The sequence below is a fragment of the Nothobranchius furzeri genome, chromosome 1 (genome assembly GCF_043380555.1).
Source record: "Nothobranchius furzeri strain GRZ-AD chromosome 1, NfurGRZ-RIMD1, whole genome shotgun sequence".
NCBI classification, from domain to species: domain Eukaryota; kingdom Metazoa; phylum Chordata; class Actinopteri; order Cyprinodontiformes; family Nothobranchiidae; genus Nothobranchius; species Nothobranchius furzeri.
The window spans coordinates 87,332,266-87,359,728 of NC_091741.1; the positions used below are offsets into that span (position 1 = coordinate 87,332,266).

At 38.5% G+C, this 27,463-nt stretch overlaps 1 protein-coding gene across 5 annotated transcripts in view; it reads right to left on the reverse strand.

The window, feature by feature from the left end:
• Window positions 1-27,463, reverse strand: part of diaph2 (diaphanous-related formin 2) — a 562,944-nt gene that overhangs the window by 521,020 nt on the left and 14,461 nt on the right. For 4 of the 5 annotated variants that reach the window (XM_054740029.2, XM_054740031.2, XM_054740032.2 and 1 more), the window contains exons 2-4: window positions 18,976-19,008; window positions 16,111-16,287; window positions 5,167-5,271 (exon numbers count right to left, since the gene is read on the reverse strand). In XM_054740029.2, coding sequence (XP_054596004.2) covers window positions 5,167-5,271; window positions 16,111-16,287; window positions 18,976-19,008 — 315 coding nt within the window. The remainder of the gene's footprint in view (window positions 1-5,166; window positions 5,272-16,110; window positions 16,288-18,975; window positions 19,009-27,463) is intronic. The other variant, XM_054740030.2, reaches the window with a different exon arrangement.

Below are 27,463 nucleotides of genomic sequence, written 5' to 3' on the forward strand. Positions count from 1 at the left end.
TTCATGTTGGGCTAATTTGCTAAACCCCTGCTGGGGTACCCCTGGAAAAGTATGGGAGAGTTTTCAATCTTGCCTAGAAATTGACTTATTCAGAATGAGGAGGCAATACAAGGAAAGTAGGGGATTGGGGGAAAAAGCTTGTAATCCCTTTTGTGTTTCCTTTGAATGTTTTATAAGTGCAAGCAATTAAATCGACTCTTAGCCATCAAGTCAAGCCTGTTTAAAAGATAATGTAATGAGTTAACTTGCAAGAAAAGAAATATAGATGCACCTATCACTCATAAAATTACAATATCCTTCACTGACTACTTAAGGGTCTTTATGTACCAGGAGAGAAGTAGTTCAGGAGGTAGAGCGGGTTGTCCAGTGATCGGAAGTTTGTAAATTTGATCCGGCTCCCTCTAGAGAATGCTGCTGTTGTGTCCCTGTGTGTGTGTGTGTGGGGTGGGGGGGTGGGGTGTGGGTGGGGGGGGGGATTCTTCAGCATGAGATATTGGAGGTGTGGCATGAGAGCATGTGAAGAGGGTCAAATGCATGAGAGTTGGCAGCCCTGTGTCTGGAAATGTGGAAGGTTTTGCTGATATTTACCAGTTTTAAACTTCTGTTTTCAAAGCATCTTTGCTGTCAGTTAAGTCAAAAATGATTAGGGAACCATAATGGACAAGGTTGCTCCAATGGCAATTCTCTTTAAAAAGAGAAAAAGTTATTTGCTCAAAAACTATTTGCAAATGCAACAAGCAAAAAAAAATTAATAAAAAAATAAATACATAAACAAAACCACAAAACCATTTTCTTGCCAGATGTCCAACTGAAACCTGTAAAATGTCCTCCTCTATGAAGTAAAAATGGAATGAAACAAAAGTGAAGCCTCGCCACTCTCTTCACTGCAATAATTTCACTATAAAGTGCTTTTCAAAGAGACTGTCAAGAAAGCGGAACAAACAAATGAAGGCACCATGGCAACACCAAAAACACACAACATGCTCAAAAATCACCACCCCCACATTGACGACAATGCATGCTCACGAGCATCAACAGACAACATGTAATCCATCCTTTTACCACCTACTATACATGCATCAGTTCAGACAAGCCAAAAGCACTAAGTGGTTTTCTTAAAGAGAAATTGGTCATACTTTCAAAGCCCATTTTAAATGACGTGATTTTTTTTAAATATAAAGCATTAAACTTGGTATATGTTTAATAGAAGACTTAACCCTGGCTTTCCACTGGATGCGTAAGCGGCACCTAACGTAATAGGCACGTTTTACTTTCTCTCTCCCCACTGGGAGCGTTTCAGATTCAAAACGTTGCAGTTCGTCCTGCGAAGTCATGAAATCGCAGGAAAATCACAGATCACATGTGATTTCTGCAGTTCTGCGTTAAAAGGCAAAAAGAAAGGCGACAGCATGTATCCAACAAGGTCTGTCGTTAATTTTCTGTTGTGTTCTGTTTACCTCACAGGCGATGGCATACTTTCTTTTTTTTTACCAGTTTACCAACTGGAACTGGATCTTTATTTTTGAAAGATTCCAGATGTTTTACGCTGCTTTTGTGTTTGACTCCCAAGGCCGGTGGAAAAAAACTGTGGCCAATTGTTGCACTCTATGGTTCAGCTGAGGTTACGTAACGCAAATGCATCCGTTGGAAAGACCCGCTTAGCTTCAAGTTTATAAAAAATTTGGACATAACTTTTGAAAATTGTATTAAACTACTGAAAGTATCGACCAATAATTAGTTCCTATATAACTAGTGCATTTGCTGGATTGTGGCTTTTGACATAAAATTCTTAATATTTGACATAACTCAACATATGATCACATTAATATTGTCTGTTTCTGTGGCATTCCTGAGTTTAGCTCATGCAGTAAAATAAAATTCTGCTCCCGTATCTTTTGTTACAGCTGTATGTGGAGTCTCTCGCTGCACAGATTAGGTAAAGCATGTCTTGTTCTTATAATCATATGCAAATCTCCACTAAACTATTAAGCTGAAGTAAGCCATTTTCATGTAAAATTTTAGTATGTGAGGTTGTGTGTTCATACAGCTGTTCTGTATTGTATTTGTGTGCAGAGTTTCATGAATCTGCATGAACAGCTACTTCATCACTGACATTCACGCCCCCCCACCCCCACCTCCTCCATCAGCCCTATTAAATGTGATAGCAGGGTGCAGACAGACATCACATTTTGTCCTCTGTCCTTTCACTACACAGATTATGTTATTCATTTGAATAAAATATCTGTGCTCACAAAGCATAATGGGCCCTGTGAGGAATTCAATCATCTCAGATAATCATCATTATCAATAATGCCAGTTAATTACCATAACAATGAGGAAAGTAATAAATGACGATGTCAAGGGAGAGCTACCAGGTTCAGGAAACAATGGGGAAAGAAATCAATTTTTCTCTCCAAAAAAAGACGTGAATATCACCTCATAAGGTTGTCCTGAGCCTCCAGAGAGTCCATATGGCGTTGATGGGCAACTGTCAAACCTGCTCATGTTTCTGTTTCTCCAAGAATGATGGAATATAAACTGTACAGAGACTGCTTGCTGTATAATCTAAGTCTGTGTTTATGTGTTTGACAGACTACTAGTATATAGTATAACAATCATCTGCAAAGAATTAGGAGAAAATGTACACAAAGCTACATGCAATGTATAGTAATGTAATAATTGTGAGCTTAAACAGTAATCACAAATCTAAAATATTGTTTATTAGCTTTTGGATTTGGTAATAAGATCTCTAGCTATTATACAGGCAGACGGTGTATGGGGCTTTTTCTTATTTATGCTTTTTTATGGTTTTACGTTTAAAGCACAGCTTATGCTTGGTTTTTGCAAACTAATGTTTTATAACAAAAACACTCAATTTGATGTGTAAACCGTAATAAAATTGGAATGCAGCTGCTAAATATTCTTTTGTAGGTAATTTAGAACCGAACACGACTAACATTTACTGGACAATTGTGCTGAAACCAAAAGATGCAGTAATAACATTTATTTTATGGATGGGACTCATAATGTTTATGGGTTCATTAAGCAGGTGAAACAACACACTTTACTCATAACCACTTTGGTGACTTTGTCAGGAATGTTGCTCCTGATTTATTCAGAAACACCTTTGAAGGTAGAAAAGAATTTAGCCTTGTGATTTTTGTCAAGTACAAAGGAAGTTAATATTAAAATCATTATGGAATCAAACTTTTCTGACAATATCGTGAAATACCACCATAACTGTTAAAAAGGCTGAATTGGTTGTGCCAAGCACAGAAGAACAAACGTAGCTGAAAATCTAGATGAAGGGCTTAACTACAAATATTAATAATTAAGTATTCTCTTTCAATAATAGCCTGCTGCCTTTATGTATTTACCTGAACTTGTTTATTTTCCTATTCTCTAAGTGTATGCGCTGCCTTAATGAGCCAATTTCCCCACTCTGGGATCAATACAGATTATTCTATTCTATTCTATAACATGGTTGTCAATTTCAGGGACATGGATTTTTTATTTCCTAAGGAAATGGTCTCAACGCTGTTACCATTAGAAATTGTCTGACTTTACATATTTTACATTTATCTGTTCATCATTGTAGTTTCACAATCATCCTATAGTAATAAATTTATACCACTTTTAATTTCTAGTTAAAAAAAACTGTACTGTCTTAAACAAAACTACAGTTGATGGGAGCAGCTGAAAACACCGACCTGCAAATTAATGTTTTCATCAGACTTCTCTTGTTCACTGGGTTCTGACACATAAAACCAAAATTATATGTCCAAGCGAATCATTTTGGGATAAAGCTTGGATTATTCATTTATATGTTGGTTTTCTCAGAACAGCTGATCAGAGGCCAAACGAACCCACACGTTTACAGAGATTTGAAGGACGTTTCCTAATCTGATCTGTTAGAGCCGTTTGGTATTTATTAGCTGTTCCTGAGACTTTCTGGTGTTATTTAGCTTCTTATTGCACCAACTACTGTATGTTTGATGGAGTGAAGCTCTAGACAGAAGACTCTAAAAACAACAGTATTATTTACCCAGCACATTTTGGCTCATGGCCTTGCTCTCAAGGCTCATTAGAACAAACTCGACTCAAAATATATATGTATAAGGCTTTTCTGCCAGCTAATTACTCTTGAATAATCCATAGTTTTTAATGGATTATGTAAAGAATCCTAAATCTTTGTGCACTGATCTTCATAACTGAACTTTATCTGTTTTGATTCAGAGCGATAATCCCACTGGTTACCTCATATTAGATTTGTTTTACACCTTTTCTCCTGTGTAGTGAGATTTGTCTGAACTTTTTTAATATTTCATGTTATCATGTAATGTAGATTATTACTATTTTTAATCCTTTATGTTTGTATGTTTTCCTGCACATTTTACACAAAAAGACGTTAACATGAACGTTTTATCAGCACTTCCTAATTTGCTTGTTTCTGAAAAGATGTTTTGAAATTATTTTCTGTTCAAATTCCACCTCAAACTCTCGGTTTAATATGCTTGTTCATTGTTGTTTAAGCCTTTGTTCCAGCTTTTTTAAACAAGTGCTGATGACAAATTTCTAAATGTTTTTCAAAAAGACAAAACTGCTACCTCTCTGTTTCAACATTAGATTATTTTTTTTATCTCTGTGATGTTTTAACTAAACATAAAGTTGTAAATAATTCATCATAACCTGAGCTAATTATGATTTTTCATGGCATCAAAGGGTTTTCTGAAAAACTAGTATTCTGCAGCTGAAATAAAAACTTAGAATTTGTGTTTTTCATAGCTAAACACTGAGGTCTGAAACCGCCACCATTATGCAAAAGAGCAAAAATCACTGACCATCCACTTAGCAGCTAATTAATGTGTCTCTAATTTAAATGCAGTAGATTTTTGACAGTGGTGGAAACAATGAAGCAAAAAAATTAAAATAAAAAATCAAAGATGTGGGCATTAAGCATGAAGAGTGAGGAAAAGTGGCGTAAGACAGTGTGGGTGAGCACAAATGAAAAAGCAAGCCATGACGCAGACAATCAGGTTACATTCATTCTGGAGGCTTGTGGCGAGTGTAGTGATTTTGTTATTTCCTTTTAAATTTTTCATTTCAACTACATACTACGCTCCCGTTAATATAATTAGAATAATAGGTATATTTTCTTTCACTTACAGATTTGGCTGTGGCTGAGATGTACTGGACCACCATCTCACGTTTGGTGTTCAAGTCTTTTCCACGCAGAGGAGCTTTACGTTCTTCATTCAGGTTCATGTCCTCCTAAAAAAAACACCAAAATGAAAGAAAAAAATGTAATCTTTTAAATGAAGAACACTGCACATAACAAACCAGAAGTATCTGAGTATATTTTATACATTTAATGTATTGTATATGTGGATGTGAAGGGACCAAAGAATAAAATGGTGTGAATCTAACGATGATGACCCAGCGAAATTGACTGCAGAACAAAACAGTCACCCACTTAAATTTACAGAAAAGTTCAAAAAGCATGCACTTCACAATGTTACACTTCGAACCAGATCATTTACAGTGCAATAGGTTCATTAGCGAGAAGAAACATTATTCCATTTCCTCTATAATTCCTTTATATCAGATCCTCTCCTATGGGTAAATTAATTTCTAACTATGTTTCTTTGGTGATGTCACAGGCTGCAGCAGCAGAATATAATAGCAGTAATAATTAGTCCTTGAAATAAAAGTAGCGAGGCAGCAGCAATAAAAACTGCACACTGCACCCGAACTCTGAGCGGAGGAACAAAATCAAACAACACTGCTTCCATTGAGGCCATGCAATCACATCTGATAGGCTGGATAGGCTGGATCTGTGTGTTATTGGGAGTATTATCTTCATGCTACTTTAATTCGGCATCACAAAGAGGTCTTTCATGTGAGAGACATCGGGGGATAGAGTGAAGGCTGGACAGAGCACTAAAAGCTAGGGAATGACATGATGATTAGAATGGAGGAGGATGTTTATCAGAAGCACTCTCTCACAAAGAGACGGCTGGAATGAACAGAGAGAAAAAAGCAACTTCCTCAGGGTTTTAGGCTACTGAGTGGAGGCATGCTGCCCTCTAGTGGGGAGGTGCAAACCTAATCTGGTGTTTTCAAGTATTGCTGATCCTATTTGAGGACAATTTCTCTCTGTTCGATAAATTAATTGTCTTGCTGAACAAGAACACTGTAAGATACATCTGTTTTATTATCTTACCTCGAGTAATCTGATTCAAGCTGTTTTGCTTCATTTGTCAGCGACGCATGATTTCCATCCAGGGGCTCTGTGACCTAAATTCCTTCGACTACATTTCCTTCAGTAAATACCCTCTGAGCTAAAAAAGACCATTAACATATTCTGTAGAACTGGGAAGGAAACATGCAGCTGAAACCTTTTCATCACCCAGGGAAACCAGCAGGTTTTTTAATTAATCTTTGAACCCTGCTAATTTATCTGCTTAATTGGCATTCAATAAAGGAGGCAAAATGTGGTGGGGCGAGTACATTGGGAGGGTGTGTGGAGGGGTGGGGGCATGAGTAGTGAGCCTGCGGGATGCTTGTCAAGGGGCAAACTGGAGGAATGAGCCCTCCATGTTCAGCCTACAAAATGATTAATGCTCTTTTATTAATTATACTCTCACAGGCAACATTAAAAGAATCCCAATATATCATGACTATTCTGCTGGTGTAACTGAAATGGTGTGATCAGAGCTTCTAGCTATGCCAGCGGACTTACAAAAACATAAAAAAGAAAAAAGCTTGTTATATACAGGTCTGGCAAGCTCTGATGAGTACTTTTAAAAAATAATGAATGTGTATTTTTTCCTCAATTTTCAATTTTTGCCAAATTAACATGTATTTACAGCTTTGTCTATAAGTAGCATGGTGTTGGAAAACTGAATTTAAAACTGAAAAACTGGCCAAAGCTAACATGGCGAGTTTCAGCCAGGAGCTTTTTTCTATGCTGAACCAAACTGAACGTTGACCCCGAATAAAACCGACACCATCAATACATCTTCAACAGTACAATTCTCTTAAATGGCAAATCACTTCAACCACAGTGAGCAGGTGTTTTGCTCACTAAACAAGCAATAAGTTAAGATGGCTGCACACTAGGCATGGCAGCACCTCACAAGGGAAGATGCCAAACATCTGTTGTTTTCTGTGGATCGCAGGTCATTAACTGCTATACTTAAGTAAGCATTTTTATACTTCATATCTGTCGATAAATGGTTCCACACATGTATAAAAGTGGTACAGTTAATGTTTGGGAGGTTTATTTTAACTGTAATAATTTACAAGTTAACATTAAGAGGTGCTTTTATTTTTGTGTTAAGGCTAAAGATGCTAGAAAACGATTAAAATCAACAAATAATCAACAATCAACCTGTCTGTAACCCAAAATTTTTCATTCTTTGGTTTATGAATGTGCCATTACCAATCAGCAATAATAAAAGTAAACTCTGATCCATGAACTCACCATTACTAAGAAGTAATTCTACCAATAACACATCTTCAATGTGGACTTTTTGGCTTAAAAAAATATCCAATTTTTGCATTACTTTATTTTTATCATTTTAGATTAATTATAGTTCTTACAGATATACTAGCATCTATAAGTCACAGCTATACAAGAACTGAAAATAGATATCGGCCTTCACAATCAGAAATGGTGTATTTCTAAAAACATCCACTTCGAATTGCTTGACAACAAGATAAAATATGTCACTAGATTAATTTTAAAAACTGTTTTTATATAAGTTAAATGAACTGAGAAAAATCTAGTGGTGGCTAGAATGTGTCTTGAGCAGTAGAGGCTTAAAATCCTGTGAAAAACAATTAATTGATATCAGCGAACGCACCTAAGGCTGAAAACACTGTGAAGAGTCTTCCTGCAGGAAAATATGGATGTGAGAAATAGCAGAAGTACGAAAAATGTTTTGCTTCAACTGTGACAAATCAATTATTTTGTCCACTACCCTCAATTTTGATCCATGAGAGCGTAAGGGCACGTGCCATAATTCTCCTGCGGGCTGGTTTTAATGTCTTAGCACCAAGTGGAACTGCTGAGGGATCACATAGGAGCTTATTACTGGGAGTGTTCATCCTGACAATAGCACACAGAGAGACACATAAAACCTCAAACAAGCCACAGCAGCACCACATTGTGACATTCCTCTTTTGCTGGTTCTGTGTTTCTTCTAGCGTCTCGATATCAGTTTCTGTACGCTAGAAACTGACATTCTCCAAGGCACAGCAACCCACTGCAGGAACCAAATCAGATGAAGGCTGTCTTGTTTTTGCAGATTTTTGTGTCGGTAGACAAATAAACGCATCATCTGGGCAATAATGCATGGCCTCCGTGTAGAAACCTCACTTTTACTAGCATGGATTGGCATAAATTTAGGAAATCAGTGAAAAGATCCAAGTAAGGAAACAAGTCTATGCATTTTACCTCAAAAAACACGTTATCTGTTTTTCAATTATGTAGAAGACCTCAAGGAAGACCCAGGACACGCTAGAGGAACTTTGTCTCACAGCTGGTCAGGAACGCCTTAGGATTCCCCTGGAGGTGCTGGTCCAAGTGGCTGGAGAGAAGGAAGTCTGGGCCTCCCTGCTTAGGCTACTGCTGCCTTGAACCGACCCCAGATAAGCGGCCAAAAACGGATGAATGGTCCTCTCTATGGTATTTATCAGGCATGTTTTAATTATCGGAACTTCAGGCTAAATTCTGGGGGTTGGGGGGGTGGGGGGTGGGGTTGAGTGATGTTCCGGTTCTCTCAGCTGTTGTGTCTCCACACCAATTCAACCCTTTCAGGACGTTGCACAGATGTCAGCATACCACGACTGCTTCGGCAGTGAGTGATGTCACTGATCAGCGCCAAATAGCATCCACAGAAACATTAATAACAATAAAAGTTTTATTCTGTTGAAGTATGTTAATTCGTTTGGAGGACGAGAGCATCTGCGCGATGTAAAATGTTGCATTCAATGACCAGAAGAAGCTACATTTTTTACGCCGTTCTGTGAGACAACAAAGACCCATTAATTAAGTCATTGTGGGGAAATTCCGTCAGATTTTCCAATGTCGTTAGTTTAGTAACGGCAATTTTAAGCACAATCTGTGCTTATTTTATTTTGCTTCTATTCTGCTTCACAAGCAACTCTTCTAATTTTCCTGCTGCCGGTTGTTTTGGACGTCTACTCATGTAATTTCCTCTTCAGGAAATCAGTGTGACTTAGGGCTGCACGATATTAGGAAAACCTGCGATATGCAATAACAGGGATTAATACTGCGATGACGATATTACTTGCGATGATTAAAAACTTAACTCAGGAACAAAAATGATCAAAAACTAAAATAAAACAAAGACCAAAACCTTCATTAAAATAAGAAAAGCTAAAGACGTGAGGAAAGGGAAAAAGAAAATGAACAAGAAAAGGCAATCAGTGGATCCTGGGAAAAGCAGAATCAGCAGAAAGAGCAGAACAAAGCTAACTCAGGTGTTTGCTAACCATCAAAATTAAGTGCAGTACACCTCTGGGGCAGGCATCTAGCCCATGAGAACCCACCCAATTGGCCAAATGGGTGAAGAACTCTTTTTGATTTGTTAAAAAAACATCATGCTTCTGTATGATTGACAGAATACATTATGTGTTGCAAACATTTGAGCTAACCACTCACTGCGAAATTTATCTGTTGTTTGCGATGCTGATATCGCGATAACGATATATTTGCGATATATTGCGCAGCCCTAGCGTGACTTAACCAAAAGTTCAGCTCAGCTACTCCACCAGGCCATTCTGAGTACCTTCCCTTTAATCAAGAACTCAGAAAGTTCCTGAAAATGGGCGTTCGGCCAGCCCAGTCAAGTGGAGACACGCACATGCTGGGCAGTTCCTGTAAAATTACCCTGAAGTTCCAACTGTGGAAACGCACCTATTATGTGAGAGAAAATTGATGCATCAATGTTTAATTAGCCTACTACTTCATAGTAGAGAAAACCACATTTTACCAGCAGATGTGCATTGTAATGTAAATCTTTGAATTTAAATTGTTTCACTCGCAAAACCCCGTAATATGTAAAAACACACATGTACAATTAAAAAGATATCACTGATGCATTTTCTGCTCTATGATAAATACAGGCAATCTTTCAAAGATTAGCTTCTAAAAGTCTGTGAAGTATTTATTCACTTTTCTTTGCCACTGACTGTTTCTTCCTATATTTTACCAGATCCCTCTGATGACCTTTCAGTAATGGGCTATGTGCTATTTAGGCTGTGGAACACACATTGCAGAAGGGGAGAAAAATCACTTTCTCTTGGTCATTAACACACAGTAGGTGGTCTCACTAATATGGCAAGGGTCAGCCCTTCATTCCAATACAGCTAGAGATCTAAAGCTACAACATGTAACACCATAATAACAATCAACAGTGATATGTAGGGGACTTTTTTTTTAAAGCGAAGAGAATGCATATGTCTATGCCATGAAAAGAAAACCGACAGAACTAAGAGGGGCAACAAACACAGAAAGATCGTAACAAGAAAAAGGGCATTAGCATCAAAACATCCACACGCTATCGCTGTTTCTGTGTTTACTACATCCAAGCAGAAAAGTTTACAGTCTATGAGTGTAAGTAGTATTGACATCCACACAAGTAAATAACTCTTTTTCTTTTTGGATTTTATTGCTGTAATTATACTTCCCAACCCGAAGTGCCGAAGCCTGTCAAATGTCAGAGCAGCAAACATGCCTTTTGTGTCATCTGTCACTGAGCAAATTGAAGCCTGGGTTTAATGTCACGCCGCTGTGAGCACAAACATAGTAATTGAGAGGTGAACTGAGTGGCAGGGATGAGCACCCAGGCAAGAAAACACTGAACATAGACCTGATGAAAACCAGGAGTGCTGATCGTATTTCTCTGGTCCTGGCAATAAAAAAAATAACGAATTGTGTGAGAAATACAGGAAAGGTGGGCATCAAGCCACACACACACACACACACACACAGTCACAGCCACTCAGAGACATTATCAACAAAGATACACACACACAACCTACAGTATGCAATAAAGCCCAAGTAATTCAGCTTCTCACTTCAAAGAGATGGGCTGAAAGCTTTTTGTTAGATTTCACTCCTGCAGAACATAAGGCCAAAAATGCATTTGAATGGAGAAAATCAAGAGTGTGACAGAGCTGTGACCCCACAGATGAGTGAAAAGTGAATTTCAAAGTTTGCTGAGCATCTGACAGCAGTCAAGGGAATACAACTTTCAAACGCTATGCTTTTTTTTTTTTTTTTACCTAGTTTTAAAGGGGACCAAGGAAGTTTTGGCTTGCTTTTTAGAACACCCTAGTGTCCATTTGTATCACCAAAAGCAAAACGTATCTCCCTGCTGTGCGTCCATATTTTTAACACCTTAATCTAACAACTGAAACATCTCCCAGCCTTCATTTGTGTCTACAGGAGTGATTCATCAACTGAACTAGGGGGGCAGCAGTAGCTCAACAGGTTGAGCAGGTTGTCCTGTAATCAGAAGGTTGCAGGTTCGATCCCGGCTCCGGACAGAGAATTCTGCTGTTGTGTCCTTGGGCAAGACACTTTGACACTTAGATTGAGATCTAAAAAATGCAGGAAATGTGCTGGAGCCAGACTGCAATACCAGGTAGGTAAGTCCCAACAGAGCATATGCTGGCCACGGGGGGCAATAGGGGCTAGGTGGCTGTTTGTTAACCCTGCAAAGGGTCTTTTTAGCACAAACTGGCTCAAGAAAATGATTTTAAAATATGGAAAAAGTTGCAAAGTATCCCTTTAAAAGCAGGTCTAATTTTTTGAATAAAGCTGAATTTAAACAATTTCTCAACAAGATTTCTACCGTGAAAAGATATTACTTTCATTGAAATATCTGTCTATTTTTTCTAAAACACAGTAAAACATACAAGTAACAAAGCAAAAATACTTGTACCGATGCTATGATCATTATTGCAAAGAATGAATTGCAGTTCACTTCCTCTGTTACAAGAGCTTTGTACTTCATTAACAAAGTTTAGGTATTTCTATTCAAACAGACCAACAAAGTTAGTTCAGTTACGTATTGTCATTTGTTGTCTTTAACTATGGGATTTTCATAATGCTGAAAACAAAAACCTGTAATACACTAAGTCAATATGTTCTGTGCCTCTATTACAATCAGGTTCTTTCATATTAATAAAGGTGACTTCATATAAATTTAAAAGCAGTGATTTTATTATGAAAACAGCCAAGCTGCATTGCATGTTCTTTTGAGACAATACATGTTATTTTAGTTGTGAATCTGCATCTAAATTTTTCTAATTATATCACCAAGCACACTGGTTTAGACAGATGCTACTGGAACAACCTAAATAAAAATGAAAAATTGGTGACCCTTTTTTTTAAAACCATATAATGTATATTTTGGTCTCAGAAAAAATGATATTGATGCTAACTTGGGACAATTTTTTACACTTCCATTATATTACCACTTAAAGTAGATGAAACTGGATGAAAATAAACTAATAAAATAAAAATCTGACATTGTTTTTAATTGTGATTTTAGCAGATCAATAAAAAACAAAGAAACAAGTACCAATAGCTTTAACCACATTTGCATTAAGGAAGGCTCATCATTATGGTTCTAGGAACATTTTGTTAAAGGTTTAACTTGAACCTCGTTAATGACAGCTGTGGTGGCTACTTTAAGATTTCTAAAGGAACAGTAATGCTGTTAGTTATCAAATGCCTATCTGTGCGAGAGAAAACAGGAAATAATGACAGCTGTATTTTAAATAACATCAATTTAACACATAAACAACAGCTGTAATAACTTCAGATTTGATTGCACACCTGTACAAGTGTTTTGTTTTGGTATTTACAGCTTTTTTTTTTAGATTTTCATTTACTTTGGTTTTTTCAATTATTTCAACATTTTGATTTCCTTTGGAAATAAAAAGTACCTGTATTCTGAATTTAAATCAGTTACAATAAATTGAATTCTAAAGGTTTTTGAAATACATAGGTGTGTTTCAGAATTTAGATGTGCCTTTAAAACACCAAAGTCCACCCATCCATCAATTTTCAACCGCTTATCCAGAGTCAGGTCGCGGGAGCAGCAGCCGAAGCCGAGATGCCCAGACTTCTCTCTCCCCAGCTACTTGGGCCAGCTCTTCCGGGGGAATCCCAAGGCGTTCCCTGGCCAGCCGAGAGACATAGTCCCTCCAGCGTGTCTTGGGTCTTCCCTTGGGTCTCCTCTCAGTTGGGCGTGCCTGGAAAACCACACCATGGAGGCAACCTGACCTGATGCCCGAGCCACCTCAACTGGCTCCTCTAGACGTGGGGAAGCAGCGGGTTTACATTTGGACATATAAAACAGCAAATGGTGTTCAGCACACTCTTGTTTACTCTGGCAATGCGGCATTCTGGTATTTGATGGACATGGCTTAGGCATGATACCCAACGGGAGAGGTGACTGTGTTTGTGTTTAAAAGTAGGGATGTCCCGATCAGGTTTTTTTGTCCTCGAGTCCGAGTCCGAGTCGTTTGATTATGAGAATCTGCATAGCAGAAACTACCGTTGTTAAAAGAGATGTGTCTAACTTTGAAAATGTTGGCGCAATTTTAATAGTCAAAAACTCCAGCGAACCATTAGTTCATTTTGCTTAAATAGAAATAGAGGCCTGCCTCTAATTCTGGTCCTCCTTCCAATAAAGGCCTGGAGCTTGATGAGCTTGAGCCAAATACAGGCCCGGGCCTGTATTAGAGAATTTACGGTATATAAATACTACATGCTGATAAATTTTTGTTTTATACAGGTACAAACGTGTAGTGGGATAAATCTACCTACATTTTGTTTTTTTAAGAACGTTGTTTTGTTTTCTTGGTTTTTATTTTCCTATCTTCCTGTCCTGTCTGTCTCTGATCTTCCTGCATCTCCCAGTCCTCCAGAAAAACTCCTGTCTGCTTCCTTCTTTTTCACCTCACAAGTAACTTTTTAACTAGCAGATCAAATTGATCTATTGACCGCAAAAAAAGCGGAGTGTGCGCTGCCCGGCTGCGCCAGTGACGAGCCTGCAGCGGGGGCAGCGCGAGCGCGTCCACACGTCATGCTCAAATACAGACAGAACTTACCAGAGAGAAAATTAACAGACACGAATGACTGTGTGTTAATTATATATTTTTTGGTGACGCCACTTAAAAGATTAGAAAATGTTACTGTGGCCGTGTGCAGAACGCAGCTGTAGTTCATGAATAATCAGCGGTCTGCCTGCATCTCTGCTCAAAAGAATCCCTGCTACGCTGAGTCCATATAAATAATATAATATAGGTAGAAACTGGATCTCTTTTGTGCTCCTTCTGGGTGTGTAAGTTAAGGGCATCAGGGGAGTCTGACAACCTTTAAGGAGAACCAAGTTGCTCTCCTGTACTTTGAACCCAGTATCCGAGTCCAGATCCGGGCTTGGATCGGGAAGTAAAGCCCGAGTCTTGATTGAGTCTGAAACCACGTGATCGAGCCGATTTCTGAGCATGTGATCGGATCGGGACACCCCTATTTAAAAGTTAGCTAGTTTTGTAGATTTGCTGATGCAGATTTAAATATTTTTAGTATTTGGAATTTCTACACAGAGATAGTTTTCCTTCCTACTAACGTTGATTCCTCAAGGCTTAACTTTTCTAGCTTACAGCAACAGTGTGAAGTGGCTCTGCAGGTGACTATAGAAAACTGAGTGTTCATGCTGTAATGGCAACCTTATTGAAAACAACATATTTTTTCTAACATGTTGCTTCAATCTCCAAATCCAAGCAGGAGCTTGGTTGCACTAAGACAGGACAAATGCACACAACTGAGAAGCCGTACATGAAAACAAACCACTTAAAGCAATGTCTGACAGTGAGCATGTAAACTCCTACTTTTGATTTTATTTGGTGCTGGAGAAAAAGCATGGCCATAAATTCAAAGTGAAAGCACCTCACAGCTAAGCCCCTTTTCATTTTGCCTGACATTACAGGATGATGAATACCTGCCTGACCACTACAGACACAAACTAGATTAAACAAGTAGTTTCCTAGCTCCCTGCAGAAAGTCATCTCTTTTTACAGAAGACGTTTCAGTCTTTCAACATGTACAGAACCACAAATGTGCACTGCAGGTGATTCTTGAGTCTGTGGTGGCAAATGGCATTTACTACACTAAGGTCTACAGGAGGAACAGCCTGGGGGTGTACACCAACACCACCAGACAAATCAAACCGATTCAGCTGGATGGAGGGGAACCATCTATGCAGTGAAGGATGTCAGACCTGCCCTTCATCACCAACAGCATCTCCCTAACCTCTAAGTAGAGCTCTGGAAATTCAACCTGACCTGCAGCTGAGGTGGACAACCTACTAGTGGTCAGACAGGATTACAATTCTGCAACACATTTAAAATATTTACATCTTCTACATTGTGCTGTCCGTTTAAATTTAAATGTCTTTTTGAAATTATTTCTAACTACTGTCACACTGTTTTCTATCACACGCTAAAATAAATAATAGCCGTGTGTGTGTGTGTGTGTGCCATCACCAGAATGTGAGTTTCTAACATAGTCATTGTGCTTCACAAACATTTGCAGGAGTTTTTAGTACTAGGCTAAGTACTAAAGGGGTGAACAAATCCAATCACACAAACAAATTCAGCCTTGTCTTTGATCGCAGCCCAGTGTGCTCCCATTTTCCAATTAAAAGTGTCCTTTCTTTTACATTCATAAGACCTGTACTCCCCAATATTGTGGCAGGGCAATATTACACAGACAAATTATTGAGTGTAACAATAAGATATTTCATGAAACATGAACGCTGTGAAAAGAAAATAATTACTTTCCTTGTTTCCAAGTACCTGATCTCATCAGCAGTAAAACAAGGATGCATGGATGCTAATAAAAAAGGAAAAGGTTTTACAAACCAACCATCTATTCATGGCAAGATTTCAAGGGACTTTTAAAATGTCAAATTATTTATTGTGGCGTGGCCCGGAGAGGTGTAATTAACCTGTTAGACATGATGGTATGAAAGAGAAAAATTACAAAAGAAACAAAAAGCTTACCATCATCTTCTCAAAAAGGTCATTGATTTCTTTTTCTGAGAGGTTCATGGATCTCTCGTCAAAAAACGGCTGGGGGACGGGCAGTTCAGCTTGGCCAGAGCTGGAATCCGTTGGGTGTTGGATAAGAGGTTTCTCCTTCTTCCCTCCTGTTTTCCTGAAACTTGTGATACGATCTCGCTGAAAGAAAGCAACATGTGAATAATTTAATATTGCACTGTTAACTATCTATCTTCAGACGAAGCGGCGTAAATGGGTTAAAAAAAGCCTTGATTTAAGATCTTTGTAGCATGACGGTTGTACTGAATCCTGCTATGAAGACTCAGTTCACCACTGTTTACAGTAATTGGTGATATCCTGATTGTGAAGAAAGGTGAGAATGTGTCACTGTTAACGAAAGAGAAAGCTAAAACAAGAGTCAAAATGGAAAATTTTCTTCTTCATTCATTTTTAATTCATAATTCAAGAAAAACCGAATACAAAAACATCTGAAAACAGAAAATATACCAGAATATTATGTAAAACTAATCAGGTCATTACTTACCGCAAAATCTTCCATATTACCTGATTTGAACTCATGTTTATAAAGTTAAAGCAGCAATCTGGAGTTTTCTCCCTTTCTGAAATTATGTGTGATTTTTTTTTTTTAGAAATCCATAAAAGTGATCGTTAAAGGCAATACATCAATTTTTGGGGGCTAAGCTCGACCCATGTCCTGTAGAATCCCATGCAATATGAATTGAGTACCACTCAGCATTAGCCAATAGCGTTAGATATCTGCTTGTGTACAGAAGTCGTCACAGAGCGGGCGCGAAGATTTGAGGATGTACCTAGATTGATGCAAGATGTGCACATTCACGAATGAGAGGCGGTGCTTTCGGCCATGATTACGGAAGTAGTGAGAGCAGGGTATATACAGGAATCCTAGAGCTGGATTTACAACCTTTTACTACCCGTTTTACTACATTTAAAATATGTTTTACAGCCAACACCACATCAAGCAGCAGCCTTTTTAATGGGGGGGGGGGGGGTGTACTGACTCACGCATGATGATGGCCCATCCCTCATCCAGGACAAATAATATCGCGGCTACAAATAGATTTGGAGCAAAGTAACTAATTTACTTGAGTAACTTTTTGTGTTGTATTTTGATTTTTACTTACTGTCAGAATCCCTGTCCTGCATGCTCACTGGCATTTTGGTTTTGTTGGTTCATGAGCGAGTGTTAATGGGTCTGACACAAACGTTCACTCCTGCTGTATTTTTTAACCGACTACAGGAAGCAGGACATGCAATCGGCCCGCTGATCTACTGGTTTTATGAGCTGCAACACGATAAATCAAACAATTGACTGGAGTTCTGCCAGTCCAAACAGCACGTCAGCCCAGCTGGTAATGAGTATAGCTGATAGCCAGTCCGTCCCTGCCTATGACCGGCTCAAGCCAGTCTTTAAATTCTGGATCATTGAGCCAAAGTTGGGGAAAGCTTGCTAATGCTATCGTCATGAACCGTCCCGACATCACATTGTTAAACGAACTTAAAACAAACAAAAAATAATAATTATTGTACAATTACAATATATTAAAGGTGAGAAAATTTTACTACCAAGTAGGGCTGGGTGATATGGCCTAAAATTAATATCACGATATATTGAGGATTTCACCTCGATAACGATAAATGGACAATAACTACAGGTATGTGAGGAAACAAAAGTTGTCCACTAGATGGGGCTGTCACATGTATTACGATGAGTCACATTTTTACATGACTCAAGGTGGTGCAGCTTCTTAAAAGGACATGAACGTTGCCAACCTACACCCATCTTTTCATTTTTTTATTATCAAGTTTATTGACGGGGGAAAATTATCTTGATAAGAGTCAGAAATTTCGATAACGGTAAATTTTGGATTTATCGCCGAGCCCTACTACCAAGTCAGAAGAACTTTCTACCAAACAAACTTATTTTACTACCTTTTAAGGGACTTAATTTGAGCTGAACTCATTTCCTACCTCTTACCATGGCGTGGAAACCCTGGAGAGGGGCTTAAGGTGCAACACATTTTTCTGCCTCTGAGAAAAAACTCCAGACTTCTGCTTTAAAGTCACAACTTGTAAGTAAACATGTTCCATTAATTTAATCAGTTGATACTATTGTCATGAATTAATTTGGTAAAGTTTAGTTTGAAGGCAGAAAATCTACATGATCACATACAGGGAGTGAGTGTTAGTCATGTTCAGTATGATGGGAGGCGATGACATGCTAGATAAATAAATGCATAAAATTAAAGACAAACATGAAATAAAGATGTATGCACTAGTGAACGTTTATTGAAATATGATCACGCTTGATGGTTCAAACATACTGTAAACTAGAGGTCAATTGGGTTATTCATTAAAAATCAGTGAGCGGCAAACTCATCTAATCAGAACTTAATATAATTTCACAATAAATCAAGTGTGAGCTGATTATAAGCGTCTAGAAGATTTTAGCTGTTTTATTCACAGCTGAATATTAAGCCTTGCGGTGCTGAATAAAGCCCCCATGAAAATCATCGTCTTTTATTTATGCAGCATTACAGCGGCGTTACCGCAACCAGCGATGAAAGACAGATTACTGTCTTCTGGGTGCCACGGTGTAATAACACTAAGGTCACGTTTCACTATGGCTAAATATGTGATTGATTTTCAGTTTGTGCATGTTTTTGGCAAACAAAACCAAACAAACTTTTATTGTCCTCAGGTACATTTGATCCATCCACATATTTCAGTTTTAAGTTCCATGCAGCTAAAAAAGAAAACGTGAGGAAAAACATTTTAAAAGTATGCAAAACAAAAGCAGTCACACCAAATTCTAAGCAAGCACCTTACCATATCGTCAGCCAATGTTTTTATGTGTATGTTCTGTTGGAGGGAGGGCACAGTGTGAAAAACAATATCCTACAGAAAACAGCACGGCTCACCTGAAGCGTTTTCACATGCACTGTTGAAATTAAACTATTTGTCATAAATTCACAACAGGGAGCTGTGGATCTATGACTACTTTATCTCTTATTTAAATGTAATATAGTCCAGCAAAATCTAAGGTTTGTACAGGTGAATATGTGAGCACTTGATGATTTCAAATAATAAAGAACATGTTAATAAATGTGTGTTGGCTGGACTGTGGACACATTTAAAACAGGCATAACAGACAAATACATAAATCCCAAACATAGATGCCACTCCTATGCTTTTCACAGGCACACCTGTTTATTGCCTGCAAACATGCAAGTTAGTTCTGCTCGAGTAAAGATGGATGCGGTCCAAAAATGTGGCACACACTCTCAAGGCTCAAAAAAAGATGTTTGAGCGCTGTATTGGTGGTTCTAAAGAGCGTCTCTCGTCTTGACAGGGACCAAAAACTCCATAAACACCACAACTTTGGCTGAGACAGATGTTTATCTTCTTCTGAGACACAATAAGAAAGGCGGCTGCCACAGGGTTGTGGCTCAGCAAGGGACGGCCGTTTGAAACACACCTCAAATGGGAATCGGTAACAACCTCGCCATATGTTTTGGTGCGAGGCTGTAAAGCACTAATGAGTCGGGAGATGTGTGGTTGTGATGGTCATAAAGCCTGCCTCCAGCCGTGGAATTCTCCACTATTCTAATCAGGAAACTACCGATACTGGGGCGAGCAAACAAATTAGCTTTAACCTGCACCTCCCTTTGTGCATCTCCATCAGCTGTCGCTCTGGGCAACGTGGTGCAGAGACACAAACTCCCACATCTGTCACTGCTTTTGTCAGCGACAACTGATCAACAGTTGGGAGATGAAGCTATAAATTGCAAGGAAGTGTCAGCCTTATGCAGGTTTCATATGTTCCCCTGCTTTTTTATTTCAAGTCAAGATATTAGACAAGTCACATTGTTTGAGTATCACGCCAAGAGGACTCTGCCTGGCAGGTAATTGCTTCATCATCCCTTTGTGGCTAGGTAACCGCATGAGCCTGACTGACTCAGACATCAGTTCCACTCAGACACAATTAGAAGCATTTAATACCGTTGCATGACTACTCGCAACATCTGTAAAGCTAATAATTTGACCTGAACAACAACTTTTCCCATTACTAACTCGGAGCGTATGTATCATTAAGCCCAGCGTTCTCTAGCAGTCGAAAACTGCGTGAAACAATAGCTAATTTACAGATAGAGTACTTAAACATTTTCTAATCAATTTAACAACAATCAAACCACTGTTTGGTTAATTGCCTTGACTTGAGGGCCTTTCTTTGCCCATTATCTTGGCAACATCGCAACATTGCAATTAAACACCTAACAATTAAGCTCGCATGTCCTCCGGGCTTCTGCTGCTTATTAAAGTAAACTTTTTTCATCATAATAAATGTTTATTACCAAACACATATTTCTCTAAATAACCTAATCAAATTAGCTCTGGGTCCCTCCTTAATCAAATGCGATCATGACTCCGTGCAGATCCTCAAAAATGAAAACACAAAGCAATATTCCAAAACTTGAAAGCCAATTTGGGCACACAGAACCATACCAGTGTACATGTTTCACCCAGTAACTTCTAAAATTAATATAGCAACCTTCAATGAACATGAAACATATCCTTGTTTTATCGAGAAACCTTATCAGGTGGCGCGTGAAATAATATGTCTTCTGAGATGGACAGAAGATAACTTTCTTTTTCCAGACTGACTATAATTCCACGGCTTTAAAAAAGCACCACAACTAATTTAAGGGGAGCATCTGTGTGGAGGCTTTTTAACTCACTCACTGGAACTATCTTGATAAAATCAGAGGCCACAATGCCTTTGCAAAACGAGTTGAGAAGGAAATTAGGTTTGGCTTTAATTAGTTCTAATAATACTGGAGGATTACTTAGAGTTAACCATGGCTGGCTGTGAGGACGGCAATCTAGCTGAAAGTTTTGGGCAACTTTACCTAACCACACTCGGAATTCTGTAACAGAATGTCAGGAATTTTAAACTCTCGGGATGTAACAAAGAAAGTCATACATAACTGGATTGGGAAAGTCTGAATGAATAGTAAACTTAAAATATTCGGGAAAAGTCTAAACATTGAGGGAATCAGTCCTATCCAGCTAAATAAATAAATATTACCATTAGATGTAAAAACATTTAAATGGCTTTTGAAAAATTTTCCACCCTAGATTGAAAATGCCCAATCCTATTAATTTTTTTCCTTTCCTTTTTACACTTTTCAGTGGAAATAAGAAAAGATGAGTGAAAAGAAGAGCTGTTACAGCTGCTGCTTTGACCCATGAGTATCATCAGAAATACATCATAACTAACACAGAGTGACTGTTATTATAGACTGAAGTATACATCCAGGTAATTTGGATGACAATGTCTCCCAAATACATTATATGGTTTGTCAGCAGTGATGTAAGAAATGATCCATAATCTAGTAAAATATCCCAATATTTTGTCTTAAGATACTGAACAGATGTTTCATTGATACTTTGTGTGGTGCAATTCAGACTCTGACTGCTAGGTGGCAGAAGTATGCATCACCTTCAGTCTGACAGAACAAGAACTCTATACGTGTCTTGGGAGTGTCTGACCTGAATTGTCCAATTGAATTCAGTCTATGAGTTTTGCAAATATTGTTTGGATTTTAGTAGGGCTGCTCGATTATGGCAAAAATAATAATCACGATTATGGTGACTGAAATTGAGATCATGATTATTTAGGACGATTTTTCTATTTATGTTGATTTTATTTGTTTTTATTCAGTCATAAAATTGCTCAGGGCACAATCAGGACAAAAAATAAATAAGAAACAAGATGATCACTAAAATAACTCCTGATTCCCAGTATAAAAAGACCAATATACTTACAGGCCATAGTTTATGACCCAAGAGCTATAGACCTTGGTTTAACTCATTTAAGTCTAACGAGTACAGAACCAAATACCAATATCTTGCAAATACTGACAGCAAGAATTATACAGTGGCATTTATAACAAATAAACGCAAATAAATTGATGTTCACAAAATGTTGCATAACATTTATTGAGTCGTGTCAAGGTGCTGTAGGAGCGTGCACTAGCACCGTGTCCTCAGAGAGATTAGTTATTATTTATCAGCGTGAGGAACTCATTTCTACCTTATTTATAAACTATTTATTTACAGGTCCAACAGTTAATGTAATAATTGTCCCAACCACAGCTGCACCCCCCACCCCCCCACCCCGGTCTCACAGCAATCGGGGCAAGCTGCACGTGTGTTTAGCGAGCCGCACGTGCACATTTAGCCGTTTTTAGCGGCTCAGGAGCCCGCAGGTGCGGTGTGTGTGTCATTCACTCTGGTTACTCCAACATGGAGCCGGTTCCGAGAGCTGTTTCTTTAGCGACCGACACATCACTACATCATTCCCTTTCCTAATGTTGTGAAGAACGGTCCGGAGCGCAGGCGGAGTGTTTAGCTAACCTGCAGGAAATGTCGACAGTTATCCAGAAAGTAGCTAAGGGTTACCAGAGATGTTTCTGAGGTGTTCGCTAGGTAGTAGGTACTTTTAAGATTTAAAAAGTCAAGAAGGGGGTCTGAAAAGCTGTTGGAAATAGCGTCGAAGTCGCCAAGTTGGCAACACTGTGGAGGAGCGCTTCATTTGCAACTCAGGGCAGCGCAAGTGGGAGGAGCAAATAATCGGCTTGTTTTGTTTTTTATAATCGTTCAAAACTCAGATCGTAATCGTGATTAAAATTCAATTAATTGAGCAGCCCTAGATTTTAGTATCATAATTAATTCCTACTTGTCAGGCAAGTAGATGTTTCATGTAACTGACATACTGATCATTTTAAGGACAAAACGTTCACATATGTGGACTTGAACCAGTCAGTGGCCTGACTGTGTCATATGCAGACTTATTCCTCTCTTTACTCCTTTGTCAAAGCTACATCAAACTGGTGTTGCATAAAGTGCTAACTGATATATTTGATAGGTTAGCTCTTCCTCACCTTCCCTCTTCATCAACAAACTTGGTTTCTCATGACAAGGATAAATAACATCGTGTTAATAAAAATGTGCTCTTACATGAAAAGTTACTGAAAGTAAATAATGTTCATGCATGATTTGTTTACTGCTGCAGGAATTATCAGGCCTCAGTCAGCAGTGACCTCAATTCAAAAAGCCTGACTTCAGCTTTTTACAATGATCTGCTCGATTCACTTCCACAGACAGGCACAAACGTGGGACATGACAGCCCTTGTATTATAAAATACAAATGAGAGGTGGTGTGATCCTTGGACTGGTTCTCCACTACATTTCACCAGGGAGCACCAGAGCACCTCCAAATAAACTGTGTGCAACCATCTCAAAAGACATGACTAATACAAATTACAGATACAGATAACACTTTAATACCACACTTATTACAATAAGGTAAAACATGGAAATCACAAGCCTTACACTAAATCAAAGCAGAGCTTCACACAATCCCTGTTTCTAGTTTGTGTACATTAGAGGCTTACGTTTGCAATCGCTGTCTTCATAACTGAAACTACCTCGTTTATCTTTGTGTAATCTAATAGGACAAACAGCATTACCTAAATTATGGACAATTTGGAGGGAAAGGCTGCACTAAAGTCTGCCCATGTAATTGAATTAGAATAAACAGGCTAAATTATATAATAAATCTTGTTTCAACATCTTTTTCAGTAGCTGACTGTACATGCAGAGGAAGGGCTGAGAGTTGTATGCTAATGTGTAGCAACCTGGTCGTGAGATTGAAATGTAAGCATTCCTTCACTCAGTTATTTTGCATGTAAATACAGTCTAACTCAAAGCACAGATCCTCGCTAAGGCCCACCATGGATCTCCAAACATGTCCAAGACTTCCCAAAGTGGAAGCAACAACATGCAGAAGTGTGCAGCAGCACAGCAAAGAAAACGATCTTTTATATAGCGCCTCTCAAGATAAAAATCACGAGGAACTTCACAAAAACAAAACAAAAAATTTAAGTATAAAACATTTTCAAAATGATTCTAAATATGTTTAAAATGAGAAAAAAATAACAATTGTGAATTAAAAAAATGTGTGAGGCAACAGAGAGAGAAAATGAATAGAAAAGAGGGAAATCAGTGGATCTCGGGAAGGGCGGAATAAGAACAGAATAAGGAGAGGGGGGTGATGCAGGTCACGCAAAAGCCAGCTTGAACAGAACACCACTGAGTTCACTGATCTCAAGCTCAGGGGAGAGAGGGGACAGACATGTTGGTGACTGTTGGATACTAAAACCTGTTAAGGAATTTTGGTCATAGTTTCTAACTTAGTGCTATTTCATAGCCTGGCAACCCATCCTATAAACATACACACACACACACACACACACACATATATATATATATATATATATATATATATATATACACACACACACACACACACACACACACACACACACACACACATATATATGTGTGTGTGTGTGTGTGTGCGTGCGTGCGTGCGTGTGTGCGTGCGTGCGTGTGTGTGTGTGTGTGTGTGTATGTGACTATATAGTCTGGTCTTGACTCATAGACAGAACTCAGTCGCGGGGTGTGATCTACAGTTGTCTTTCAAACTGTCTCTGCATATTGGACAACAAACAATGTGACATACTCACCACTACAGATGTCAGTCAACGGGGCAGTCTGCCATACACTGTTGAAAAAGATGCAAATGCATCCTTTTTCTAAATAAAGGACTTAAGTACCTCTAAATCAATCTAAGTTTGACTCAAAGAAAAGCCCACATCTAAATAGTCCAAAATTGATGCCAAAGCCATTTCAAATGAGCCACCGCCATCTTAGTTTTGCACTAAGTTTTGTCGCACTAACATCCAGCCCACCAAATAGAGCGCTGTGACTGGTCCACCAAACCGAAGGCACCAGACTGTCCGGGGCTGCAGAGTTTTTAATGGAATGTTGCTAGACCGACATGCAGAGTAAAATCATTTTGTTTCTGCAACTGACGTTCTAGACTCTTGGCTAGTTATTTTAGACATTACCAACAGAACTTTTTAACTATTCAAAAGACTGTTAAAATCCTTTACTTTAGTAGTCTGTAAAATGTTGACTGAAATCCACACAAAGTAGATCTATTTATCTCATTCTAGCTCTGGGAACAATTAATAAACCTACCGACAGAAAAGTATTTATGTGGGATGACAAAATAGCTAAAACTAGGCGAACACTGTGCGACCTTCTCACTCGTAGCGTTCAGCTTCAGCTCAAACTGTACGACTTCCTCGCAGAGCAGATGATACGAGTAATATGTTCACAATGTACGACCCAGTTCTCTGATGCGACCTGACTGCTCCCACTGTGCGTCTGGGAGCAACGTGTCAGACCTACCTACAAATATGCTAAAAATAGCCATTTTTGCACTACACGCTGGACATTTTTTGTGTTGTTACTGAGGTCTGTTGTCCTTCGGGAGTGCTGTAGGAGGAGGACACACAAGGATTTATGGTGGTTGGATGAGGAAGATGAAAGAAAGGAAGTAAATCGATGTTTTATCAGTTGAATTTGACACAAACATGATTTCTTGACAAGCCTTGTCATTGTGTGCGAAAAAAAAGTGCATGAATAAAAACGTGTTAATAGGGAGCTGTGTTGACGCATGTTTGCACATGCACCGTGAGCGGTTCTGGTACTTTTTGTGTCACAGCTGCTCGCAGCGCCACATCAACAGTGTGATACCCTCACAAGGGACGAGAAAAATATCAAATACACCAGAAATTTGTGCGAGCTCACGATCGGTAAGCTGGTCACGTGGTGTTAATCGTATACTACATGACACTCAGTGCAAAACTCGCCCCGATCTTGTAGATTCTCACACGAAGGAAAAATTGGCTCAAAAATGACAAAAGTCGTACAGTGTGCGCCCAGCTTTAGTCATTATGGGGTTGTATGTTATAAATTTGAAATGTTTTATAAACAAGGATGCAAATGCCGAGATGCCTGTGACAAGTGGCAGGACTAGCTTTGCAGTGTCACTCTCTTTTAGAGATATTGTGGAGATACAAAAGGTTTGCTTTATGGACATGTGTTGAAGTAATATTCTGACATTCATCATAGCATAACAATTACATGAACAGTATGGTTGCATTGTAATAACTGGGCCACTTCCAACAAAATGAATAAATCGAAAATATCCAAAGGAGTAAAGTTGAATGAAGAACTCAGGTCAAGTTATAGAAATGAGGTTTGCACAAAAATTAGGCAAATAACAACCATTGGGTACAGTTTGATCTATACTGCCAACAAAACAGCCTTCTGCTTTTGCCTATCTGAGAAAACAGATTAACACCTCAGCAAAGAAAAACTTCATCTGTCTCCATACAAACCAGAAAAAAAAACTCTAAAAAAGAGAAGGGTTGCATGTACTGTTTTTGAAATACCAACCCAAGAGATTTGTTTCTATCAAATTATTTTCAAAAATCTGCAAAGTTAATACTTGTAAATTGATAAAAAAATATTCATTTTCTTAAATAAAAACTTACCAAAATACCAAACAAATAGAAAAGTCTGATCTGGCCATTGACATTCCAGAACAAGCCCTGAGAGATCTTACAGTTTCTTAAAACAGCAACTGAAAAGGGGAAGCATTCAAAAGCCTGGCCAGCATGGTATGAATGGCCCCACACTGGACAGTCCGACCATGTGACTACAGACCAGCACAGATCTGCCTTCAGGACATCGTCGTCTCAGATGAAAGAATAGTTTCAGTATTGTGCAGCCAATAATAAAAATGAGCTTTGTTGGATATGATGTATTTCTTCAACTGTTCATAATAAACCATATTTTGAATATTACCTAGCAAAATAAAAAGCATAATGCTAATGATTTTTTTTCTAAACTGCCAATTTTCATGATAGTATTTGCATTAGCTGTTAGTAGCTGATACTACTACTGTTACTTGGATAGTTCAAAATACTTCTACCAAGTTTTAAAGAATGTTGATTTGTAATATTGCTTTGCCTCGTTTTTTTTTTTTACATACATATATATTATAAACTAGGACAAAATAATGGCTATGAGACAGACTTTTAAGTAAATGTAAGCAAAAATAATAATAAATCAGAGTAGGGCTGGGCGATGTGGACCAAAGCCTATATCCAGACATATTTTGGCTTAATTCTGATTTACAATATATATCTGAATATTTTTGATCCATCCGTCCATCCATCCATCCATCCATCCATTTTCTTCCGCTTATCCGGAGTCGGATCGCAGGGTCAGCAACCTAAGTCGAGAGGCCCAGACTTCCCTCTCCTCAGCTACTAGAGCCAGCTCTTCCGGGGGAATACCAAGGCATTCCCTGGCCAGGTGAGAGACATAGTCC